Below are 17,929 nucleotides of genomic sequence, written 5' to 3' on the forward strand. Positions count from 1 at the left end.
AGAAATAAGAAAACGTATTCTTGGTTGCTTTAAAGGCAGATGGAGGCACATTATTTTTAATGTTTTAGCTGTCTTACCCTCAAATTCCTAATTCAAATGTGACAAAACTGCGACTGATCAAAGAACAAAAAAAACTATAGACGGCAGACGCATGACAGCTGTGACTATTCAGTGTACTAAAATTGAACCGTGTTTATTTTAATTTGCAGTTAATGTCATATTTTTAGCATACGGGGCAGGCTTACCGTATACTTAAGGTTTAGATCACTTCTGCAGCTTTTAGTGGCTTCCTTAGCTGTAATTAAAGCTTTCACAGTGTTAAGAGCTTGTGGGTGTGTACATTTTTTTTATTTGAACTGAATACTTTAAAACTAGTATAATCTAGATAATATGTTGTATTTTAATAGTGGGCTTACGTGTGATTTTATTGCTTTTGCATGCATAGTTTTTCATGGGAGGAGCTGCAGCCATGTCAGTAATTGTGCTGAGCACCCGAGCTGTGTATATATATTTCTGCTGTGTCCTCTGCAGAAACAGGTCTGCTTGTACCACCCTCCATATGGTGGCTTGTTATTAGTTTTCAGTTGCCCTGGTGCCAGGGAGGTTCATCTAACCCTAGAGTCCAGCGTCTGCATAGCCCAATTTCTACTCCACTGCGATATTTCTCTTTCTGGCCAATCGAATAAGTCACACATGACTTAACTGCACGAAAGAACAACAGCAGCCTCAAGCAGATGTTGCTCTGTACACTGCCCGTGGAGTGGAAAAGTGATTTCAAGAATACTATCCGAGTTTCTGTTTAAGGGCTCAGCATGTCTCTGAAGGGGAGATGCGGCTGTGAGCGAGAGCCTCAGAGTAGTGATCTTGATGAAGGATAAAAAATACAGCATGTTTTTCATCCATAAAGCATTTTTCAGATTTTGTGCCTACTCTGTAATTTGAGACATAAATCAATAAAACAGGTCCCGTGTAGCCTTCTTTGTTACCTAACTGCACTTAGATTGAGCTCTCTTGAGTGCAAAAGATAAATCAGAAATTTCATCAACGCCTTGTGCGATGGTAATAATTAAACAGAATAAAAGAAATATTATTCTTAAATGGTGTTTGTTGTACTTAAGAAGTAGGTAAGGAGGAGCAATGATATTTTTTTCACTTTTATTCTGTAATATGACCAATATTTTTCATATTCAAGTGTGTATGAAAAAAAGTCACTGGTTTCTTAAAAAGCTAAATACAATAAGCATTGGATCAAGGCACATACAAGACTGGCCAAAGGGCATACAATGCACTTTGGTTTTCAATTGTAAATAACAGTTGACTTCAAATTGTGGCAACATAAATGTGTTCATTTGAAAGAAAAAAATACTACAAAATAATACTCATAACAAGAAAGAGCTGCTGACACGGTGTAATTCTAATAAAAGCCAGCATGTTTTGTGTTTTTGGCCTGGTGACTACAATGACGTATGGTACACGGTACTGAAGAATGCCGCCATTGTCATTTAGCCATTGTTGGCTTGTACAAATAGAGATAGTGGGGGTCCTCTGTGTCAGCCTGTCCTGTCTACTTGTTTCGAGGAGCAGAGGGCTCCTTTAGGTCAGTGTGCTTTATCTGCCCTGTGCTGTGGCCTACAATCCTATCAGAGACATTTTAACCCTGCTTGGGTTGCTTTGCTGTATTTCTTCTTCCTGCAAACAGAACAAAATAACACACCGAACAAAGAGAAAAAAAAAGCATGACACCTCATCTTTAGTTTCCGTACTCCACACCTGGTGAATACTGGAGTAAGATTCTTGGTCCATAATAAATGGAGACAGCTACTGACTGCTCATTGTTTTAGATGGCAACATGCCTGCTTTGTATATTAGTTGATCAGCTGTGCCTTAGTTTACGTCATGTCATTTTTTTGCCTTTTTGTTTTTCTGACAGCCACAAAGTTAAAAGAATGACCTGTGCTTATACTACAAGGTTTTCTAAAGTCTGATTGTTCAACACAGCAATGAAAACCCACTTTCACAGTTGACAAGTCATCATATCTTAGTAGAACACAGAGTTTCTTTTGTTGGTCGATAACCTTAAGCAAAGGAAATACAGTACAAATTACTACAAATCCCTAAAATATAGAATTGCAGTTGGTTACCATACCCACTGATGGTTCAGTGATGGCCCGCAACTGGAACGTTCTCCATCTCCATAAAATGTCCTTAAATATAAATTATATGGCAAATGTACAGAACATTGCTTCCTTAGTCTTATAGATCCAGTGTTTTGTAAAAGTCTTGCCACTCTGTTTGAGTCAAGCACACCTCATGAATGTCCGTATGCAATATCATGAATGGGAATGGTCTGAATCTGGTATTCCACTGTCTCTGTAGCTCCTGTTGTTAATACTGTTGTCATTATGTGGACTTTTGTATAAACTCAGGCCATTAGGTGGGAAAATTGTGTGTATCACAAATTCCTCCTTGGACACAGGCAGGTGATTTATAGGTATCATCTGAAAAGAAGTTTCTCGTATTTCTAGGATGGAGTTGTCCTTTTTAGTGCCAGCCTCAGCATAGTCATCCTTTCTCCGACGGCCTTTGTTATAGGTGCAGTTCCTGGAAAAAAGTGAACCATTCCTATGGACGTACCAACACACCAGCGCCAACATGATTATTGCCAAAAGAGCCACAGCCCCTCCAATGATAGCAGCCAAAGGCAGACTGGAATTTTTGTAAGGCTCCTTCTCCTGTTCTCTGTTTAAAGTTGTAGTCGGGTGGTATGACTTGTGAGAGCCAGTCTCTGTCTCGATGCAAACGGGGGTCTCGTCAGACAGGTAACTGTTGCTGGTCTCCATGGGAACCATGCATATTCTATAGGAAGACTCTGGCTCCAGCGCCGTGAGCAGATACTCTGTTCTCTCCCCCTGCACGATGGTTTCAGTAATAGAGCCAAAGGCAGGGCTGTGCCCCAGCTTTAGCCAGCTGAGCCGCAGGGCAGTCATGGGTTGCGACACCCTCCATGATATGTGTATGGTATCTGCACCACTTGACTTCACACTGATGGTGATGATCTTTCTGCCTGAAGAGGTGGTAGTGCTGTGGTAATTTTTACTGATGTTAGGCCCTTTTATTATAGGCCTCCTAGTCACAAACACGGGCCACTGGGGCTGTGATGGGCGTAGAGTGTTGGAGACTGTGCTCGTCTCGTATGTGGAGAAGAGCTCTGAATCTGTGCAGTCAAACATATCTGTAGTTAGGTCTTTAATTGCCATCCCTTTGACCTTATCAGGACCCTGGCACATGAAACCCCGTACGTTCACCTTAGATGGCAATGACCGCAACCAGTCACGCACCCATTTCATCTTGCAGGTGCATTGCCAGGGGTTGTTGCGCAGCAGGAGCTGTGTGAGATTGTCCAGATCTTCAAATACGCCCTGTGGGAGGCTGCTCAGGTTGTTAAGAGAAAGGTCCAGGCGATACAGCTGTCTAAGGAAGGCAAAAGCCCCAGGTGGAACCCGATTAATATGATTTTCTTGTAGCTGCAGCTTCTCCAAACAGGTGCCTGGCAGATTGGCTGGCGGCATAGTGAGGGAATTCCTCACCAGCGAAAGCTCAGTCAAGTTGATCAGGTTGATGAAAGCCATCTCACCAATCCCACGGTTGTTGAGCAGGTTACCATCCAGGATTAGTCGCTTCAGGTTGATGAGATCTTGCAGCGATTGCTCTGAGATGGTGGAGATGCGGTTGTCGTCAAAGCGTAGCTCCTCAATGCTCATAGGCAGGCCTGAAGGGATGGTGCTAAGGTGGTTTCTGGAAAGAAAAAGCAGCCGGAGATGATTACTGTCCCTGAAGGCCCCCTCCTCTATGCTGACTGCTGATACAGAGTTATCATCCAGGTGCAGTTCTTCGATGTAGGGAATTTGAGCTAAAGAGGCATGGGTAATCATCCGAATGTTGTTCTCCTGAAGGTGGAGCTCTTTTAGCCCAAGGGGAAGGTTAGTAGGAAACTCATCCAGATTATTGCCGTACAGGTAGATCTTCTCCACCTTTATGAGCCTTCGAAGCTCTGAGGGAATGCCCGAACTCTTAATGCGATTGTTTTGCAGAAACAGCACTGTAGCGTCCTGGGGTATACCAGTAGGGATGGAAGTCAGGCCACGGTCATTACAGTAGATAAAGGTCCCATCGCAGCGGCAACTTGAGGGACATGAGGCAGAGGTCACCAAGGGGTTAGCAAGACCCAGCAGCAGCCCGATCCTGATGAGGAAGAGGATGAAGGACTTGCACTGACGCACCATCTTGAGGGTGTGTTGCCTGGCAGTCTAATCACTCAAGAGCCCCTGGGGAGAATACACAAGTGTACATTTAATGCACAATGCCTTGAAAGCGCAGCCAAATTCCTGTTTTCAGAATTGCTGGGTGTTTGAAAAACTGCCTGCAGCACTGGCTCAATTAAATATGTGCTGAAAGAATCATTTGAATCCCTAATATTTAATTTATATGATTTGTTTATCAGGATTATCACACAGTGAAAATGTATCTTTTGTTTCACAATATACTCATTACATAAATATTCTAATCTTTGTGTAACTTTACATCTTTACTACCCTGCATTCCAAATAGTTAAATGATGCTTTGTCTTAAATAAAAAATGTTGCACCTTTGCACCTCTGTGAATTAAAACTGAGTGCATCGACTTTTTCCCCACGACTTCTGAAATGTAATGCATTCCCAAGCTTTACACATTTCTCAATCTGAAGCCTCTCTCTCATTGCCACAGATCACAGGGGTGAAAAAAGTCAGGCTGTCTCAATGAACTGTCGTGAACCTGGCATACCTTAAATGCTGACAGATTAATACCAATGTCCTTAGTCTCTTGAATAAGGCTTGATTGTAAATGTTTAACATATTAAATTTTTAGATTTAAGAAGTTATTTTTCAAATAAGGTTTTCTAAAGTCACAAGAATTTTGCACAGCAGTGTGTTAATGATTTTTGCTGTAAGTGTGTATGGCATGTTAAAAATGCTAAAAAAAAAAAGACAGCGACTGTTACATTATTATAGTAAATATATATATATTATATTTAAGGGTTGTGGACTTCAAACAGACAGCCTTGACATCAACAAAATGGCAAAAGCAGAAAGCATCTGTCTCTTTTTTCGTCAGCTATGTGTACGTTGCCCTTTACTTTAGGTACTACTGAATTATTTTTTTCATTATGCATTCCTGCCATGACCTCTCTTCCTGTACATCTAATTAGAAAATGCTGATCTGGTGAGTGAAGTGGAAAGAAGCAAAGCCTTCTGTATTTGTCATACCTGATTTATACGATGTGGTAAATCCTTTCCAGCCACCTAAAAATCCAATCAAGATTTCCTCTTGAATTTGCTCTTATCCTTTCTCAAAGGAAAAAGTTTGTCCAAGGGGTTTCTTGTGATATCCTGACCTGGTCAGTGTTTGCTGAGCTGATCCTTGTTTGGACGATGACCTCCTCTGTGTGGGCAGAGGCTCATGCCTTCAATGAATTTACCATGGCAGATAAGCCTGTACAAAAAGCATCCCCTGCCACTGACAAAGCATGTACTCTCAGGTAATATTGAAAATCCTAACGATTGCTGCAGCTGTCAAGCTTAACAGCCATAACCGCAAATTAGATTTTTGGGGTGTTGTATTGTTATCCGTTTGTTGTACGTGGCGGACTTTTGCAAAGGCTCCTGTCTGCAATCACGGCCGGCAGGCATGATGAGTTCACACAAAGCTGGTCTGAGCCATGCCAATCCCCTCTGCCACAGGCTCAATCCAGGCCTGTTCACTTGTGTACTCCAAGTCTTCAGGTAACCCAGAATCCTCTGCTCCCTTGTTGAGCCTGTATACACATTAATCCAGGGCTCTGGTCCTTTTTCCTGAAGCAGATAACCAGTGTTCTCCTCTCCACTAAGGAGAGAAACAAGGCAAGTTGCTTATCCTTCTGGGCACAGCCTCTCTCACGTATCTGCAGCTTGAGTCATGCTGTGCACTCCTCACACCTGGGATGATGCTCTGAAAAATAACCAAAGAGCAATGCATTCAGTTTTTAAATGATCAGGTTTCATTGACTTCACCTTGTAAAATTGCAAAAAAATGTAATTGCATTTAGAGATGTTTGATCATGGCTTCTGCCCGGCCTTATATTGTGACTTTGTATTTAGAAGAACCCTCTAATGCAATACTAAAAATACGCCTGTTGACCTTTTACAGTGAGCCACTCCAACAGACCACATTTCTTTTCTATCCCGCTACAAGAACGTCCGTGGATAAAAAGCCAGCACTGATTCAAACCCCACAGCTCAACAATGGCTACGGGTGGAGCTCCTTCCTTACTTCAGTACGTGTTTTAAAAAATAGAGCAGATCCTGTGATTTAAAAAAAACTAAACTAAAAAAAACGGTTTAGAAAGTCCAGATATTAGAGGTGGAAGAAGAAACGATCCAGTCGGCGCCTGCTGAATTACTCACATTGTTAAAAAGCTTTCATGACAAATGAAGGCTGTTCGAATTTCCTAAGAAGAGGATGTCTGGTGCGTCCATCCCTGTCAATCCCAGCACCTCTCTGTGACCTCTTACCTCCACCCCATCCTCTCTTTACATTCTGTGAACGCTCCTTCTGTTTGTAAAAATAGAATTTCCTTTGCCAAGGAAAATGTTATGGTTCCCTTTTACAACACAATAGCTTTGTGTCCTAAGCATCCATGTGACCTGTTTGCTGCCTCTATGCTGTAAAACATGTAAAGGTAAATTAGGAACAAGAGGCCCAGCCATTTAACAGTTGTAACCCATGACAAGGAGAAGATTAGGGAATTGAGAGGCTTGTAACTCGATTACAACTCCTGAGATGCTGTCTCATAATAACGCCCCCCTTCCTTCTGTTCCATCTAAACACGGGTGCTCGGTCCAGTATTACATTAGTAGTAGATTAGAGTCTGGGGAAGAGAAAAAAAAGCACCAGATGTGACCTCTACTAACTTGTAGACTAAAGGAGTCTGATGAGGGGGAAAAAAAGATTACATTTAGTAATGGAGTTCTTTAGAAAATGGTGGGATGATAGAGGAATATGTGCTGTCTGTCTGGTGGAATGAACTTTATGTGCAGCACTTAGTCAGGCTATTTCAATTTTAAATAGCCTCTTTCACCTAAAAGTTCTTCTTTCCCTAAATGTGTGCCGTCTTGATTTGAATACTGGAAATGTTGGCATTAGGTAAAAGAAAAAAACGTGCCTCTACGTTTCTGCCGAAGGAAGAGCTGTACTCCAAAATAATAGACTTTTGGGGTTTGAGAAAGGGTGATTGTCACAAAAATGATATGGCACAACATTTCCTTTCTTTAGCCAGAAAAACCCTAGCATAATAGAATGTAGCTCAGTGTCCAGTATAGGAGATGATGAGATGTGGGTATTCATTAAGAACATGTGGTAGAATAATCTGTCGGCCTCGGTGTGCTCTGTTATATCATGTGTGTGATTTATCAGAAGTGTGCTTTGAACATAGCACATCATGCTTATTTTACAAGAAAAACAGTCAGGCCTAGACGCTTGATGGTCTCCCCCACCACCCCCACCCAACCCCAATTTTTTTCCATGCTCTTCGGATTTCAGGAGAGTGGCCCCCTCTCCATTGTTCGCTACAAGGCAAGCATGTGGACCGTGTAGCCTCACAAAGGGGGGGGGGGGGGGGGGGGTCTAAGGTTTTTGGAACTTTTATTCAGACAATTTACGAAATGCCTTAACTTAAAACAGTGCATTATGCAAACCTCCTGTGTTCCCATTTACAAATGCACGCCCAGCCAAATGTATGCAGTTGCGCGCACGCAGTGCTTTGTTTCCCGTGCACACAATCATTCTGAGAGCAATAAACGGTGGGTTCAACGTTTTTAGTGATGGATGTCTTTCTCCATCGTTCTAATAAGCTCCGCTGGCAGGACAAGGGATTTCTCCAGCAGTCAGAGTGGATTCTGCTTCATTTAATCCGAACTGGCAAAGTTAAATTGAGCATCCTAGTAAAATTGCATGTTGGTGTACAGCAAGTTACCTTTCAGTGAAGAGCGTGGGAGGCTCGCACAAAGCTGGACACCGATAGCCATTATGAGCTGAACACGCATAAATGCACATTAAGCTGCAATAACAGAGCCCAAGACTCTGTGCCCTGTAGGCATACACTGCACAAGAAAGGCTTTGGTAGAAAAAAATTCATATAGGAACAATTTCATGCCTGTCAAAAGTATTGCAGATTATAATGACTTTTAGTTCAGTAAAATACAGAATAATATTACATGGGCTGCATTGGTGGGGGTGAAGCTCAAGAAGTAGTAATGGCTGGCTGCTAAATTATTCATAAGCCCTGAAATTAATTTTGAAACCACGGTAGAGCCTTCCATTGGGAAATCATTGTTGTTTGTATCTGCTGTTGATCTTTCATTCTAATTCATAATTTAGAATTATGATAGATTGCACAGTACAGTCATTGTGGGCTATGTTTTGCTCAGATTCGCTCTCTAAGCTGTGTGCCTGCAACATCAGCTGGCACAGCGATAGCACTTAAGGAAACAGTCAAGGTGGACAAAGATTGTTTGGGGCTGTATCAAAATAAACGGACCCCTTTAAGCTGATTTTAAAGCAAAATGAATAGTTTTCCCTGCTTTTAACAGAGGTGAGATTTTGTCAGTGGGAACGCTTGCACGAAGCATTGATTAACAATTTAGGAGATTGTATGTCAAGACACCTGGCAGCGGCCTACTGTGTGCCGCTGAGACACAACAGAACATTCATGGTCACATCTGAATGCACAGGGACACAGAACACGTTTCAGCCAAATAGAAAATGGGTAGAAATCTCTTCGTTTAACGGATTTGGTATGTGGCCTCCTGGTGTTGTCTTTAGATGGGCTGAACAGATGATACTTTTGCTGGACCATTAAGAGCATATATAGGCCCGGGACAGACGGGGGTCCCTCTTTTGTAATAGCCTGAAAGGAAAGATCTGTAGCAGCGGCAATTGTTTTTCTCCACATGGGGGTGGTAGGCACTGCAAGATAAAAATGTGTGCGAATCTGTGTGTGTGTGTGTCTGTATGCGACAAGCAAACGCAGAATATTCATGTTAAGCTCCAAGAGCCTATCTCGGCACAGGCCAGACAACCACCCAAAATAGGGGGGATTTGTTCAGCCTCCCTACTGGCCCTACTACAGCTTGTTCTGAGTCATATGGCTAAGTTTCTCCCCCCCCTGCAGCATTTAGGCCTTGAAGCCCTGTTTACGCTTTTACTTTCAGTAACCAGTATGAAATGATGTGTCTCTTGCAGTTTAGGATTGATCATAAAAGATGCTGCCGAGTGGATAGATAAATTATGAAAAGAAGTGGATTAGGCCTCCTCAGAGCACGGTGGTGAATCAGAAATATGCCTTGGTGGTAAAGAAAGACACCCCCCTCCCCCTTTCCCCACCCCCAAACCAATTTCACTTTTTTTTAATGCTTTGATTTTTTTCAATCATGGTGACCTGGTTAGTTGTCGAATTCCCTCTCACAACAACTGACTGGGGACTTTTGCCTCGGGCAGCTATCAGTGAAGACAATTGGCTCTGTTCTCACAAGTCTGCCACGTTTTAAAAGGCTATTTATTTTTACTGTCTGTCAAACACACCGAGCTACTATTTGCATTGCATGACAAGTCGGGTCAAGTTTGGATCCACTGCCGGTGATGTGCGGAAATTAGGCTCCAGCCTACACACACATACACGTATACACATATGTTGTTCAAAGCCTGGATGAACTTATCGTCTCACGAAGATAAAAAGCTGTGTTAAATTGGATTAACCACTGTCCTTGTCCTGGTGCTGCTGCTAAGAAGGCGTCCACTTTTATTGTATTGCTGGGATGGTGATCAGTTTGCATGCACAGAGACGAACACGGCGTTTCGTTAACGTGACAGACTGATCGAGTGAAGCTATCGCTGACTGTAAAGGCGCTTTTATTTCTTGATGCTTTAATAACACGGCTGTCACGGAGTCGCAGAGAGCTGCAGCTGCAGCGAAATGCCACACGTTTCTTTTAAATACTCGTTAATGTAACATAATGTGCTTTGAGTGAGCTGCTGATTATAAGCGAATTGATGAAACTTAAGTGGATTTAACTTTGTGCATTTGAAGGGCTTCTACTTTTTTTGACTACGCCCGTGCAGCAGGGAAAAGCTCTCACTGCCTATGATTATTATTGTTATTATTTTAGTAGCAGAGGAGGGTGGCGATGGGGCGTCCAAACCTGGGGTTGAGTTTACAGTTGCACAGCAGCCTAAAAATTTCACTCCCTAGTAGGTTGCATCAATAGTAGCGGGTCCGATCCAAGTCGTCTAGACTGTGATTGTGCAGACGCTTTCAGTGGAGTTGTTTTTTTTTCCAGCTGCCTCTCCGTGTCTAAATCCGCGGGATCTGCGCTGCAATTCCAGCAGCACGCCGGGGTGTCTTCTCGCGCTGCGACACTGAGGCAGAAACAGACAGGAGAAGCAGACCGGGTGTTTGCTCTCAGAGACACACGCTGGAAAAAATAGAGGGACGCAGTACCCGATAGCAGCAAGTTGTTGGCACCAAGAGGGGGGGTTGAGACGAAGAGAAGAATGATTTCTGTCTGATTTCTATCTGCCAACCTGGGAAGAGTGTCTACGCTCAGTGTGTGCGTGCGCGCGCGTATGAGTGCCTAATTTGGATATTTTAGAAGAAAAGAAAGTGCACTTGAGATTTTTTTAAATAAAGATCGCCCTGAGACAATCACCTCTAAGAAACGCAGTATCTCTCGCCTGAGCCGAGTGTTAGAAATAAGGAGGGAAAGAGGGCAACTAATTAGATACAAGCAACTCCTGAGGATTCCGCATTACTTTCAATTCCTTCTGCCAGAAAGAAGATCCAAAAAAGATGAAAAGGATGCATTCCCAACAGGACTGTACCATCAAAAAATAAAAACCCAAAACAAAAAAAAAAGCAACTCCGCACTTACCTCAACTTAATCAACCAAAAATGGAAAGTAACAGGTATCCTCTTATATTTAGCTTCACAGCGTGAAAAATAATAATCCAATCCACGCTTAAATTCAGATCCCGAAAAATACAAATAAAAAAATATATAATTAAAAAAGTCCACACTCCCTCACAAGGCTAGAGCTATTCGGAGTTTATCAGAAGCGCCACTGCTATGTTTACTGGTGACCCCATCACACGCATACACAATCTGCTGGCTGTGCGAGGACATAGGTGCACGGATAGATCTCAATACAAATGTGGAGTTGTGTTTGCCTCTAGCTTTGCTTCAATAGAGCACTGATGTCATATGGAGGCGGGGTCTCTCTCTCCCTCTCTCTCTCCCTCTCTCTCTCTCTTTTGGAGATGCACGATGCAGTGTTGTTTGGATACACTAGAGGGAGTGGAGGAAAGGGGAAAGCCACTCACATCCTTGTTAGATGTGTGCACTTAAGATGAGCGAGTAGTCACTGGTTGGAAAGCGATGCTGGCTGGCATCAAAAGACAAAGAGGTGGGAAAAAAACTGGAGATGTACAGTATGTGTGTGCATGCTGGTGGAAATGAGATACGCCCTAAGCACTTTGGCGGCAGTGGTTTGCTTAAGGAAGAGATATCGGCAGCTGTTATTATCATTGGGTGTTCGTTTCAGATGTGCCAGGATAGTTGATGATCAGTTTGGGTCGGATGTCAGATGTCATCATTTTTCAGTTTCTTTTTCTTCTTTTCTAAAGTAAAGAAATCCAGCATTTCAAATGCATGACCTGCTTCATGCAACAAGAGTAGGATTATATCTTTAAAAAAAAAGTTGACAGGTAATGAATATTGGATGATGTTGTCGCAGTGAGCCAGAATAATTCATCACAAGAATTTAGGGCCGTGTTGCTAATTCCTAATATGTGGTTGACTCTGTTTGTGTGGCTAAGCACTAATAGAGGATCTGTAAGAGTGTGTCTGTGTGTTTATACATGAATGAGGTGTCGGTTGCTCAGAGATACCTGAACTGTTTCTTGCCGCTCGTGCCTTCTCTTTAACCCTGTTCGGTTTCATAGTTAAACGAGGCCAAACAGTTGGTTTGCTTCCTTCTGGGTCCCGAGCATCAGTGACTCATCCTGTTAGTCAAAGGACTGTACAGAAGAGTTGACCCAACCAACACTCTGTCCTGCCCTGCGTCATCTCCAGTGTTTCCCCCTCTGGCGAACTGACATGGCAGACACCACAGCCGGGCGCATTGAGCTGCAGTGGAGCAGCTCTGTTCATCTGCTGCTGAATATCAGCTTCCTGTCAGTGGCATTGGGTCAATAATCAGATCTGCGTGATGTATGCAGCTGTCGGTGCAATGTGGAGACTCCTCTCTTGCGTGTCATTCACTCTTGCCAATACCACTTTTTGTTAATTACCTCAAGCCTATTATACTATTCAGCTCTGAGTGCCTGGATGGTCTGCATCCATTTTCAGTAAACAAACAGGTTTGTTAGAGAGGTGTTATTCGCTTGTTCTAAGGAGACTAAAATATCAAGCATAAAATTTATCATGCATTCTGTTTGTCATAAGAGAGAGCAGTTGCCCTGTAATAATTAATGACAGTTTAAAGAAAAGGCAAAGAGAAAGAAAAGCAGTAAAGTAGCGTAGAGGCTCAATAATAGCACGCTCTTACAACAGCTGAAAGGAATTAAACTGACACTGTACAGACTGAGGCCGGTTGCAGAAAATTACAAAGTATGCATGCCTAGAAAAATGCCGTTAATGGATTTAGATTCCTAGCATACAATCAAGAGCAAAAGTCAATTATTATACCGTTTAAAACGCCATCTCTGCTTTTGTTATTTGGTCTCCCATCGTCTGTTCATGAGCCAATGAGGACCTCTACTCCTAGTAATTGTTACGGCCTCGTTAGGATAGGGAGTGCTACAACCACAATGACTAAGTGTCTGACCACTGCTGACATTTCATGCCCAGTTATTTTGCCAGGATAGAACAGGATCCAACTCCAGCCTCAACACATCAGCACACAGTTAAACCATGATTGCCATCTTAACTGGAGTGGCTGATTGAACAGACACTTAAGCCTGGAGCATCTGCCAAAACTACTTAGACCTCCAGTGGTGTTTTTCAGATTTGTTTGCTTTCCAGCTGGAGTGGCTCTCACTTTTGTTTGAAACACAAAGGGATCTCTAGACAAGTATAAACTGTCTGTCTGTATATTGTTCACTTGGAGGCAAATCTGTATGAAATACAATTTCTGTTGTGTAAAGAAGGTCCTACTGAGGCTCTCTTTTTTTTGGCTGCTTTATTAACAAAAGTAGCTATCTTTTATTAGTTCAGGTGTGGTGACGAGGACTGCGAGGTGAGAAAAGGTCAGTCTCGGACATCACGGGCTGATCCGTGTCTTCCTCCTTGATGGGCAGAGCCGCAAAACCCGAGCCTGACCTCAGTGTGGCTTCCTCTCCTAAACTGACTGCAGACACATCTGTCAGCAGCTGTTGATAGACCTTCTCTTAGATGTACAAAGAGTCCCACTGGAGGGTGATGGTGTTGGGTTTCAGTTATCTCAGAACCAGGGGAAAAATCTGTTGCCTTGTTCATCTTTTTGTTCAAGAGGATATGTGCTGTGGTTTCCCAAGGACGTGCTTCAGTCTGTCTGGCTAGTTTCACTCTGTTTAGACAACACACTTTGTTTTGCCTCTTAATTTTTGGGAATGCTAGCTAAAGTGCCTTTTGGGGTCTGATAGCAACTAACAGGTGATAAAGTGCACTTGGTCTTGTTCTTTTATTTGACTGTCCTGAGAACAGTTTTTGTCGCTCACGACAGGCGTTCGACCAGGTAATTGATTTACTTTTGTGCTCATGCTGTGGTCAATGGATTGGGTTTGCAGTTGGCAAGCTTAGGTGTCCTATTTTTCTGACTGTCTTCCAGAACACATGGACCCAGTCTGATTGGTGCTATGTAAGCTCAGTGCTATAGATATCATTATTATGTTGTTGTTTTAACTCCCTCAACTTTCCATTTATTTGTCACTTAAGCTTAGCATTCACAGAAAAGCTTATGTGTACAATAGTCCTCGAAACTGCTCAGGGGCTCGCAGGGGAAAAGGAAGACTGATTTTTATTTATTTGGGTTTTTTCCCTGTGCTCTGACCCGAATTCAGTATCGATAGACTTTGTGTTCTTAAATTATGCCAAATTAAGGGGAACACGTAAAAAGGTGCTGCCAAAACCCCCACTTTGTTTTTCATTTACCGCTTGCTTTATTTGCATATTCATCCTCTACAGGCAATCTGCAGCGATCTTTGCTGTGGGTTTTTTTTATCTGCACTTTGTCATTCTGACAGGCAGCCTTTCACAGTATCACAACGGCTTACCTACGATTTGTGGATGAGAGGCGCTATTGGTTCGGTTAGAGTATGTCATTTGTGACAGACATAAAAAAGAGACTTTGTGGGTTAAAATATAATATCATTGAATGGGTTAGAGCAGACATATGTTAGGCTTCATTAGTGCTGGTTTGTATACATGTAATTGTAAAGATTATTAGCATTGCCCAAAACGGTTATGAAGAGGAAGCTTTGACTGATGGAGCTTGTGGGATCTGTATGCATATGCAGATTCCAGTGAGATGAAACGTCGCTTTGCAACAGGCATGTTTTGCTACCGTACAGTAAGATGCTGGTCTTTTCTGATGCAGATCCCACATGTCAAAGGTTAGCCTAACCCCTTAATCTCTTGGTACTGGGATGAAGGTCAGAGGGGTGGAAAAAAGAGCCAACAGCAGCTAGACTAAAGAGACTGACATCCTGCTGCTCATGCAAAGCCAGTGGCCTCGGTCAGTAGTCATCTGGGCCTTGTGTTTGTGAAAGAATGACAAGGCATGCAAATAGCCCCATCGGCTGTTTTTCCTCTCGTCTTTTGTTTTCTTTGGCTGTTTTTGTGGTTGCTGTTGTGTTTTCTGCAGACACAGAGGAACTCGGGGATGAACGAGTTCCACGAAGAAGGTAAAAGGGGGGAGGGCTAGGAGGTGACTTGTCAACCATAGGACCTCCCATAGGTTAATGACCCCAAACACAATGCTCTGTGATCAGATTAGATAGAGCACTCTCCCCCCACCGCACTAATCAGCACAATAAAGGAGATAAAAGGTAGAATTACCATACAGTGTTTTCGCAGCTCAGCGTACATCTCCAGTGCAGCTAATTGAAACCTTTTTCTTTTGCTTTGTAACTGTTTTCCTTTTTCTGCCATAAACGTGTCATTACCCCTACTCGGCATCTTTGTTTGTGGAGGCACAGACAGGGCCTCAAAGACAAACATGCAGTTTCCCAATGCTTTAACAGAGCAATGCAATTTTTCAGTATATGGGTGAATTTAGTACCTTGGACTTTGGATGGCTTATGAAAGGGTCACTCGGGGTTTAAAGCTATAAGAAGAAGAAGAGGAACTGTGAGTTAATGTTATCTAGAGAAACAAACTGAGTCTTTTCTGTTCTAGATAAGATAAGATAGATTATACAGCACCTCACAGTCTGTAATGGCCCTGTTGATTGGATCACAAACAGGAAGTGTGGCTCTATGGGAACAGCATTTTGGGTAAAGTGTGAGTGGGGGGTGGGAGGGGTGTAAGAATACAGAGGGGAACTCTTGTCACACAGAGCTGCCACCATTGAGATCAAACTCTTCACTTATCTATGCCAAACACTGGCTTAGTTTGCTTAGTGTGTGATCTGGATCACTCTGTTTACTCTCTGGAGTCATATCAAAAATTACCTTTTTTTAAAAAAATAAATCATTTCTATTTGGGTTTTTCCACTGCTGAGCACAATAGTACTCTCAGATGGGATATGATACTTTTAAGTCATCTACTCAAAACACATTTACATTATCTACTTCACTGATTCTGCATGATTGTCTACAATGAAATAATTCAGCACTGATGAGGTTTTCTGTCAAAGCTGGGTAGATTTATGTTGACATTTTCTACAAAGGGTTTTCACTTTACTTCACTCCACTTTACTGGGGCTGCTTGACTGACATTAAACGCCACTTGAAGGTGTTTTTGGGTAACACCTCCAACCACTCCAACAAAAAGGTCGCGTCTATGCCTCAGCGTCTGACACCAGTGCTACAGCTCTCGTCTCGAGTGGCTTGCATATCAGGTATCTTATTCCTCTACAGCCAGGAGCCACATCAAAGGAAGCTCCATAGAAAGCAGTGATGAGGGGAAGAAAAGGAATGGTTGAGAAGAGGGGACATTTCTGACTTTCCTGAAAGAAATAGACGTCGAGTAGCCACCTACCTATTAGCGCAAGAGTGTAAGGTGCTTGTGGTGGAGTTGTGAATGACACGTTATATTTAAACCGGGAGTAACTGGAGTAGACCCTTTTTATGCTTTTCTGTTGCTGGGGTGTTCCTGAGGTTAACCTTCACCAAAAAGAAGTGTGTATTAGCTGTGTATTGTATTAGTGGTGACGGGGATGAAGTGTTGGTGGATTTCTCTGTGGGGGGAATGAGAACATTGATCTTGCATGGTAATATGCTTCTCGTGTACATGTGCATTAAGTTAAAGTTCAGGGTGAACTTACAGTGAGGTATGCATTTTCTTTCAATATTAAATACAGTCGGTAAGTTAATCTAGTTAATTAAAAATCAGAAAGTTTTAAAGAGAAAAGTATACCAGGAGGGTTTGCCTCCCATTTAATTGGAAAGTGTTGCACAGCACAACATAAAGTACTGACTCACTGATGTAGAAACTATGAATGTATAGATTTCTGTGCTTCTGGGTGTCATTTAGTAAAAACTTGACTGTTTGTGTTCTTTAGACTTAGAAGTGTGCACTAACAGAGACAAAAGTAAACAAAGATTTGCTGTATATGCTGCGGTAAAGGCATTGTGCACAGAAACTGTGCTTTTCCTCTTGTAATATAACCCTCTGCGTTCCAGTCTCACAAACGAACAGTAAAGACAAAGCTGTGACATTTCTCAGGCAGGTAAGAACTCCTTATAGCTGACCCATCAAAGACAACCAGTAAAAGTCAGAGGAAGTCAACCAAGCAAATCGTGGATAGAAGAGATGGGTAGGTGTGTTGGGTAAATAGAAGCGGTGTCATTATACCCAACATCAATCACACAGGCAATAACAGAGACGTGAATTTATACACAGCCATAGGAATAAACACTGGGGGCAGGAGCTGCCAGACTTTGGCAGGCGCTGATGCTGTCTCAGTGTTGGTGTGAGAATGGCTGCGATTTGAAATGGAAATGGTCCCTTTCTCTAGTGGGTGTTATTGGCGAACAGTCTTTCTCTTGATTGAATCGTAGCTGACTGCATTACGTTTCTGCATAACATTGCAAGAGGCTCTCAAAAACACACTCTTTTCTTTGTAAAGGTCACTGTTGAATATTGAAAATGCTAGCGTTTCCTATTTAGGCATCCATCGCTCTCTGGGTGTAATTTGTAGTTTATGATCCTTTTTGCTATGATCATCTAAACTTATGTTTTTTTTTCATCTCTAGTCTTCCATATTATTTCGTATACTGTAATAATATTTAAAAAAATGCAACCAACAAAGGTATTTGTTATATTCTCTCTGTTGCAGCTTCTGATGTGCAACACAGATTCTGCATTTTTTCTCTCCTCCAGCGCTTCAGCTATGCTCTCATAATGTAGCCCAGTTGAATTATTTTGCATTGAATCTTCTTTACTTTTTATGTTTTTAACTACAACTTTCCTTTCTGCTTCACCAGTGACCCATTTTTTCCCGCCTTTGATCATTAAAATTTCATTACCATGATAAGCGGCATTCCTCTAACTCTTGCTTGTCACCTGAGTATCTGCCTTGGGAAGCCTTGAATATAAGCGGATACAAATCCAACATGAATTGTTTTACGCGCTGTTTCAGTGTCGCACTAATAACTGTA

General features: G+C 42.4%; 2 protein-coding genes across 3 annotated transcripts in view; one reads left to right on the forward strand and one right to left on the reverse strand.

Annotated features, from left to right (window-relative positions):
- The window catches only part of macrod2 (mono-ADP ribosylhydrolase 2), a 424,305-nt gene that overhangs the window by 82,474 nt on the left and 323,902 nt on the right, over positions 1 to 17,929 (forward strand). The window contains exon 1 of one of the 2 annotated variants that reach the window (XM_080868695.1): positions 11,424 to 11,532. The exons of the other annotated variant lie outside the window; for it this stretch is intronic. Within the exon in view, the coding sequence (XP_080724821.1) occupies positions 11,505 to 11,532 (28 nt within the window). The 5' untranslated portion in view covers positions 11,424 to 11,504. Of the gene's footprint in view, positions 1 to 11,423; positions 11,533 to 17,929 lie in introns of those variants that run through there. 2 annotated transcript variants of the gene reach the window in all.
- Positions 1,141 to 11,296, reverse strand: flrt3 (fibronectin leucine rich transmembrane 3). The gene is made up of 3 exons (XM_080868693.1): positions 11,002 to 11,296; positions 5,305 to 6,025; positions 1,141 to 4,325 (listed from the first exon to the last, which is right to left on the reverse strand). Exon 3 carries the CDS (start codon positions 4,281 to 4,283, stop codon positions 2,331 to 2,333), a length of 1,953 nt encoding a protein of 650 aa, XP_080724819.1. The 5' UTR covers positions 4,284 to 4,325; positions 5,305 to 6,025; positions 11,002 to 11,296; the 3' UTR covers positions 1,141 to 2,330.

This window comes from Rhamphochromis sp. 'chilingali' (assembly GCF_963969265.1).
Source record: "Rhamphochromis sp. 'chilingali' genome assembly, chromosome: 20".
Classification (NCBI taxonomy): domain Eukaryota; kingdom Metazoa; phylum Chordata; class Actinopteri; order Cichliformes; family Cichlidae; genus Rhamphochromis; species Rhamphochromis sp. 'chilingali'.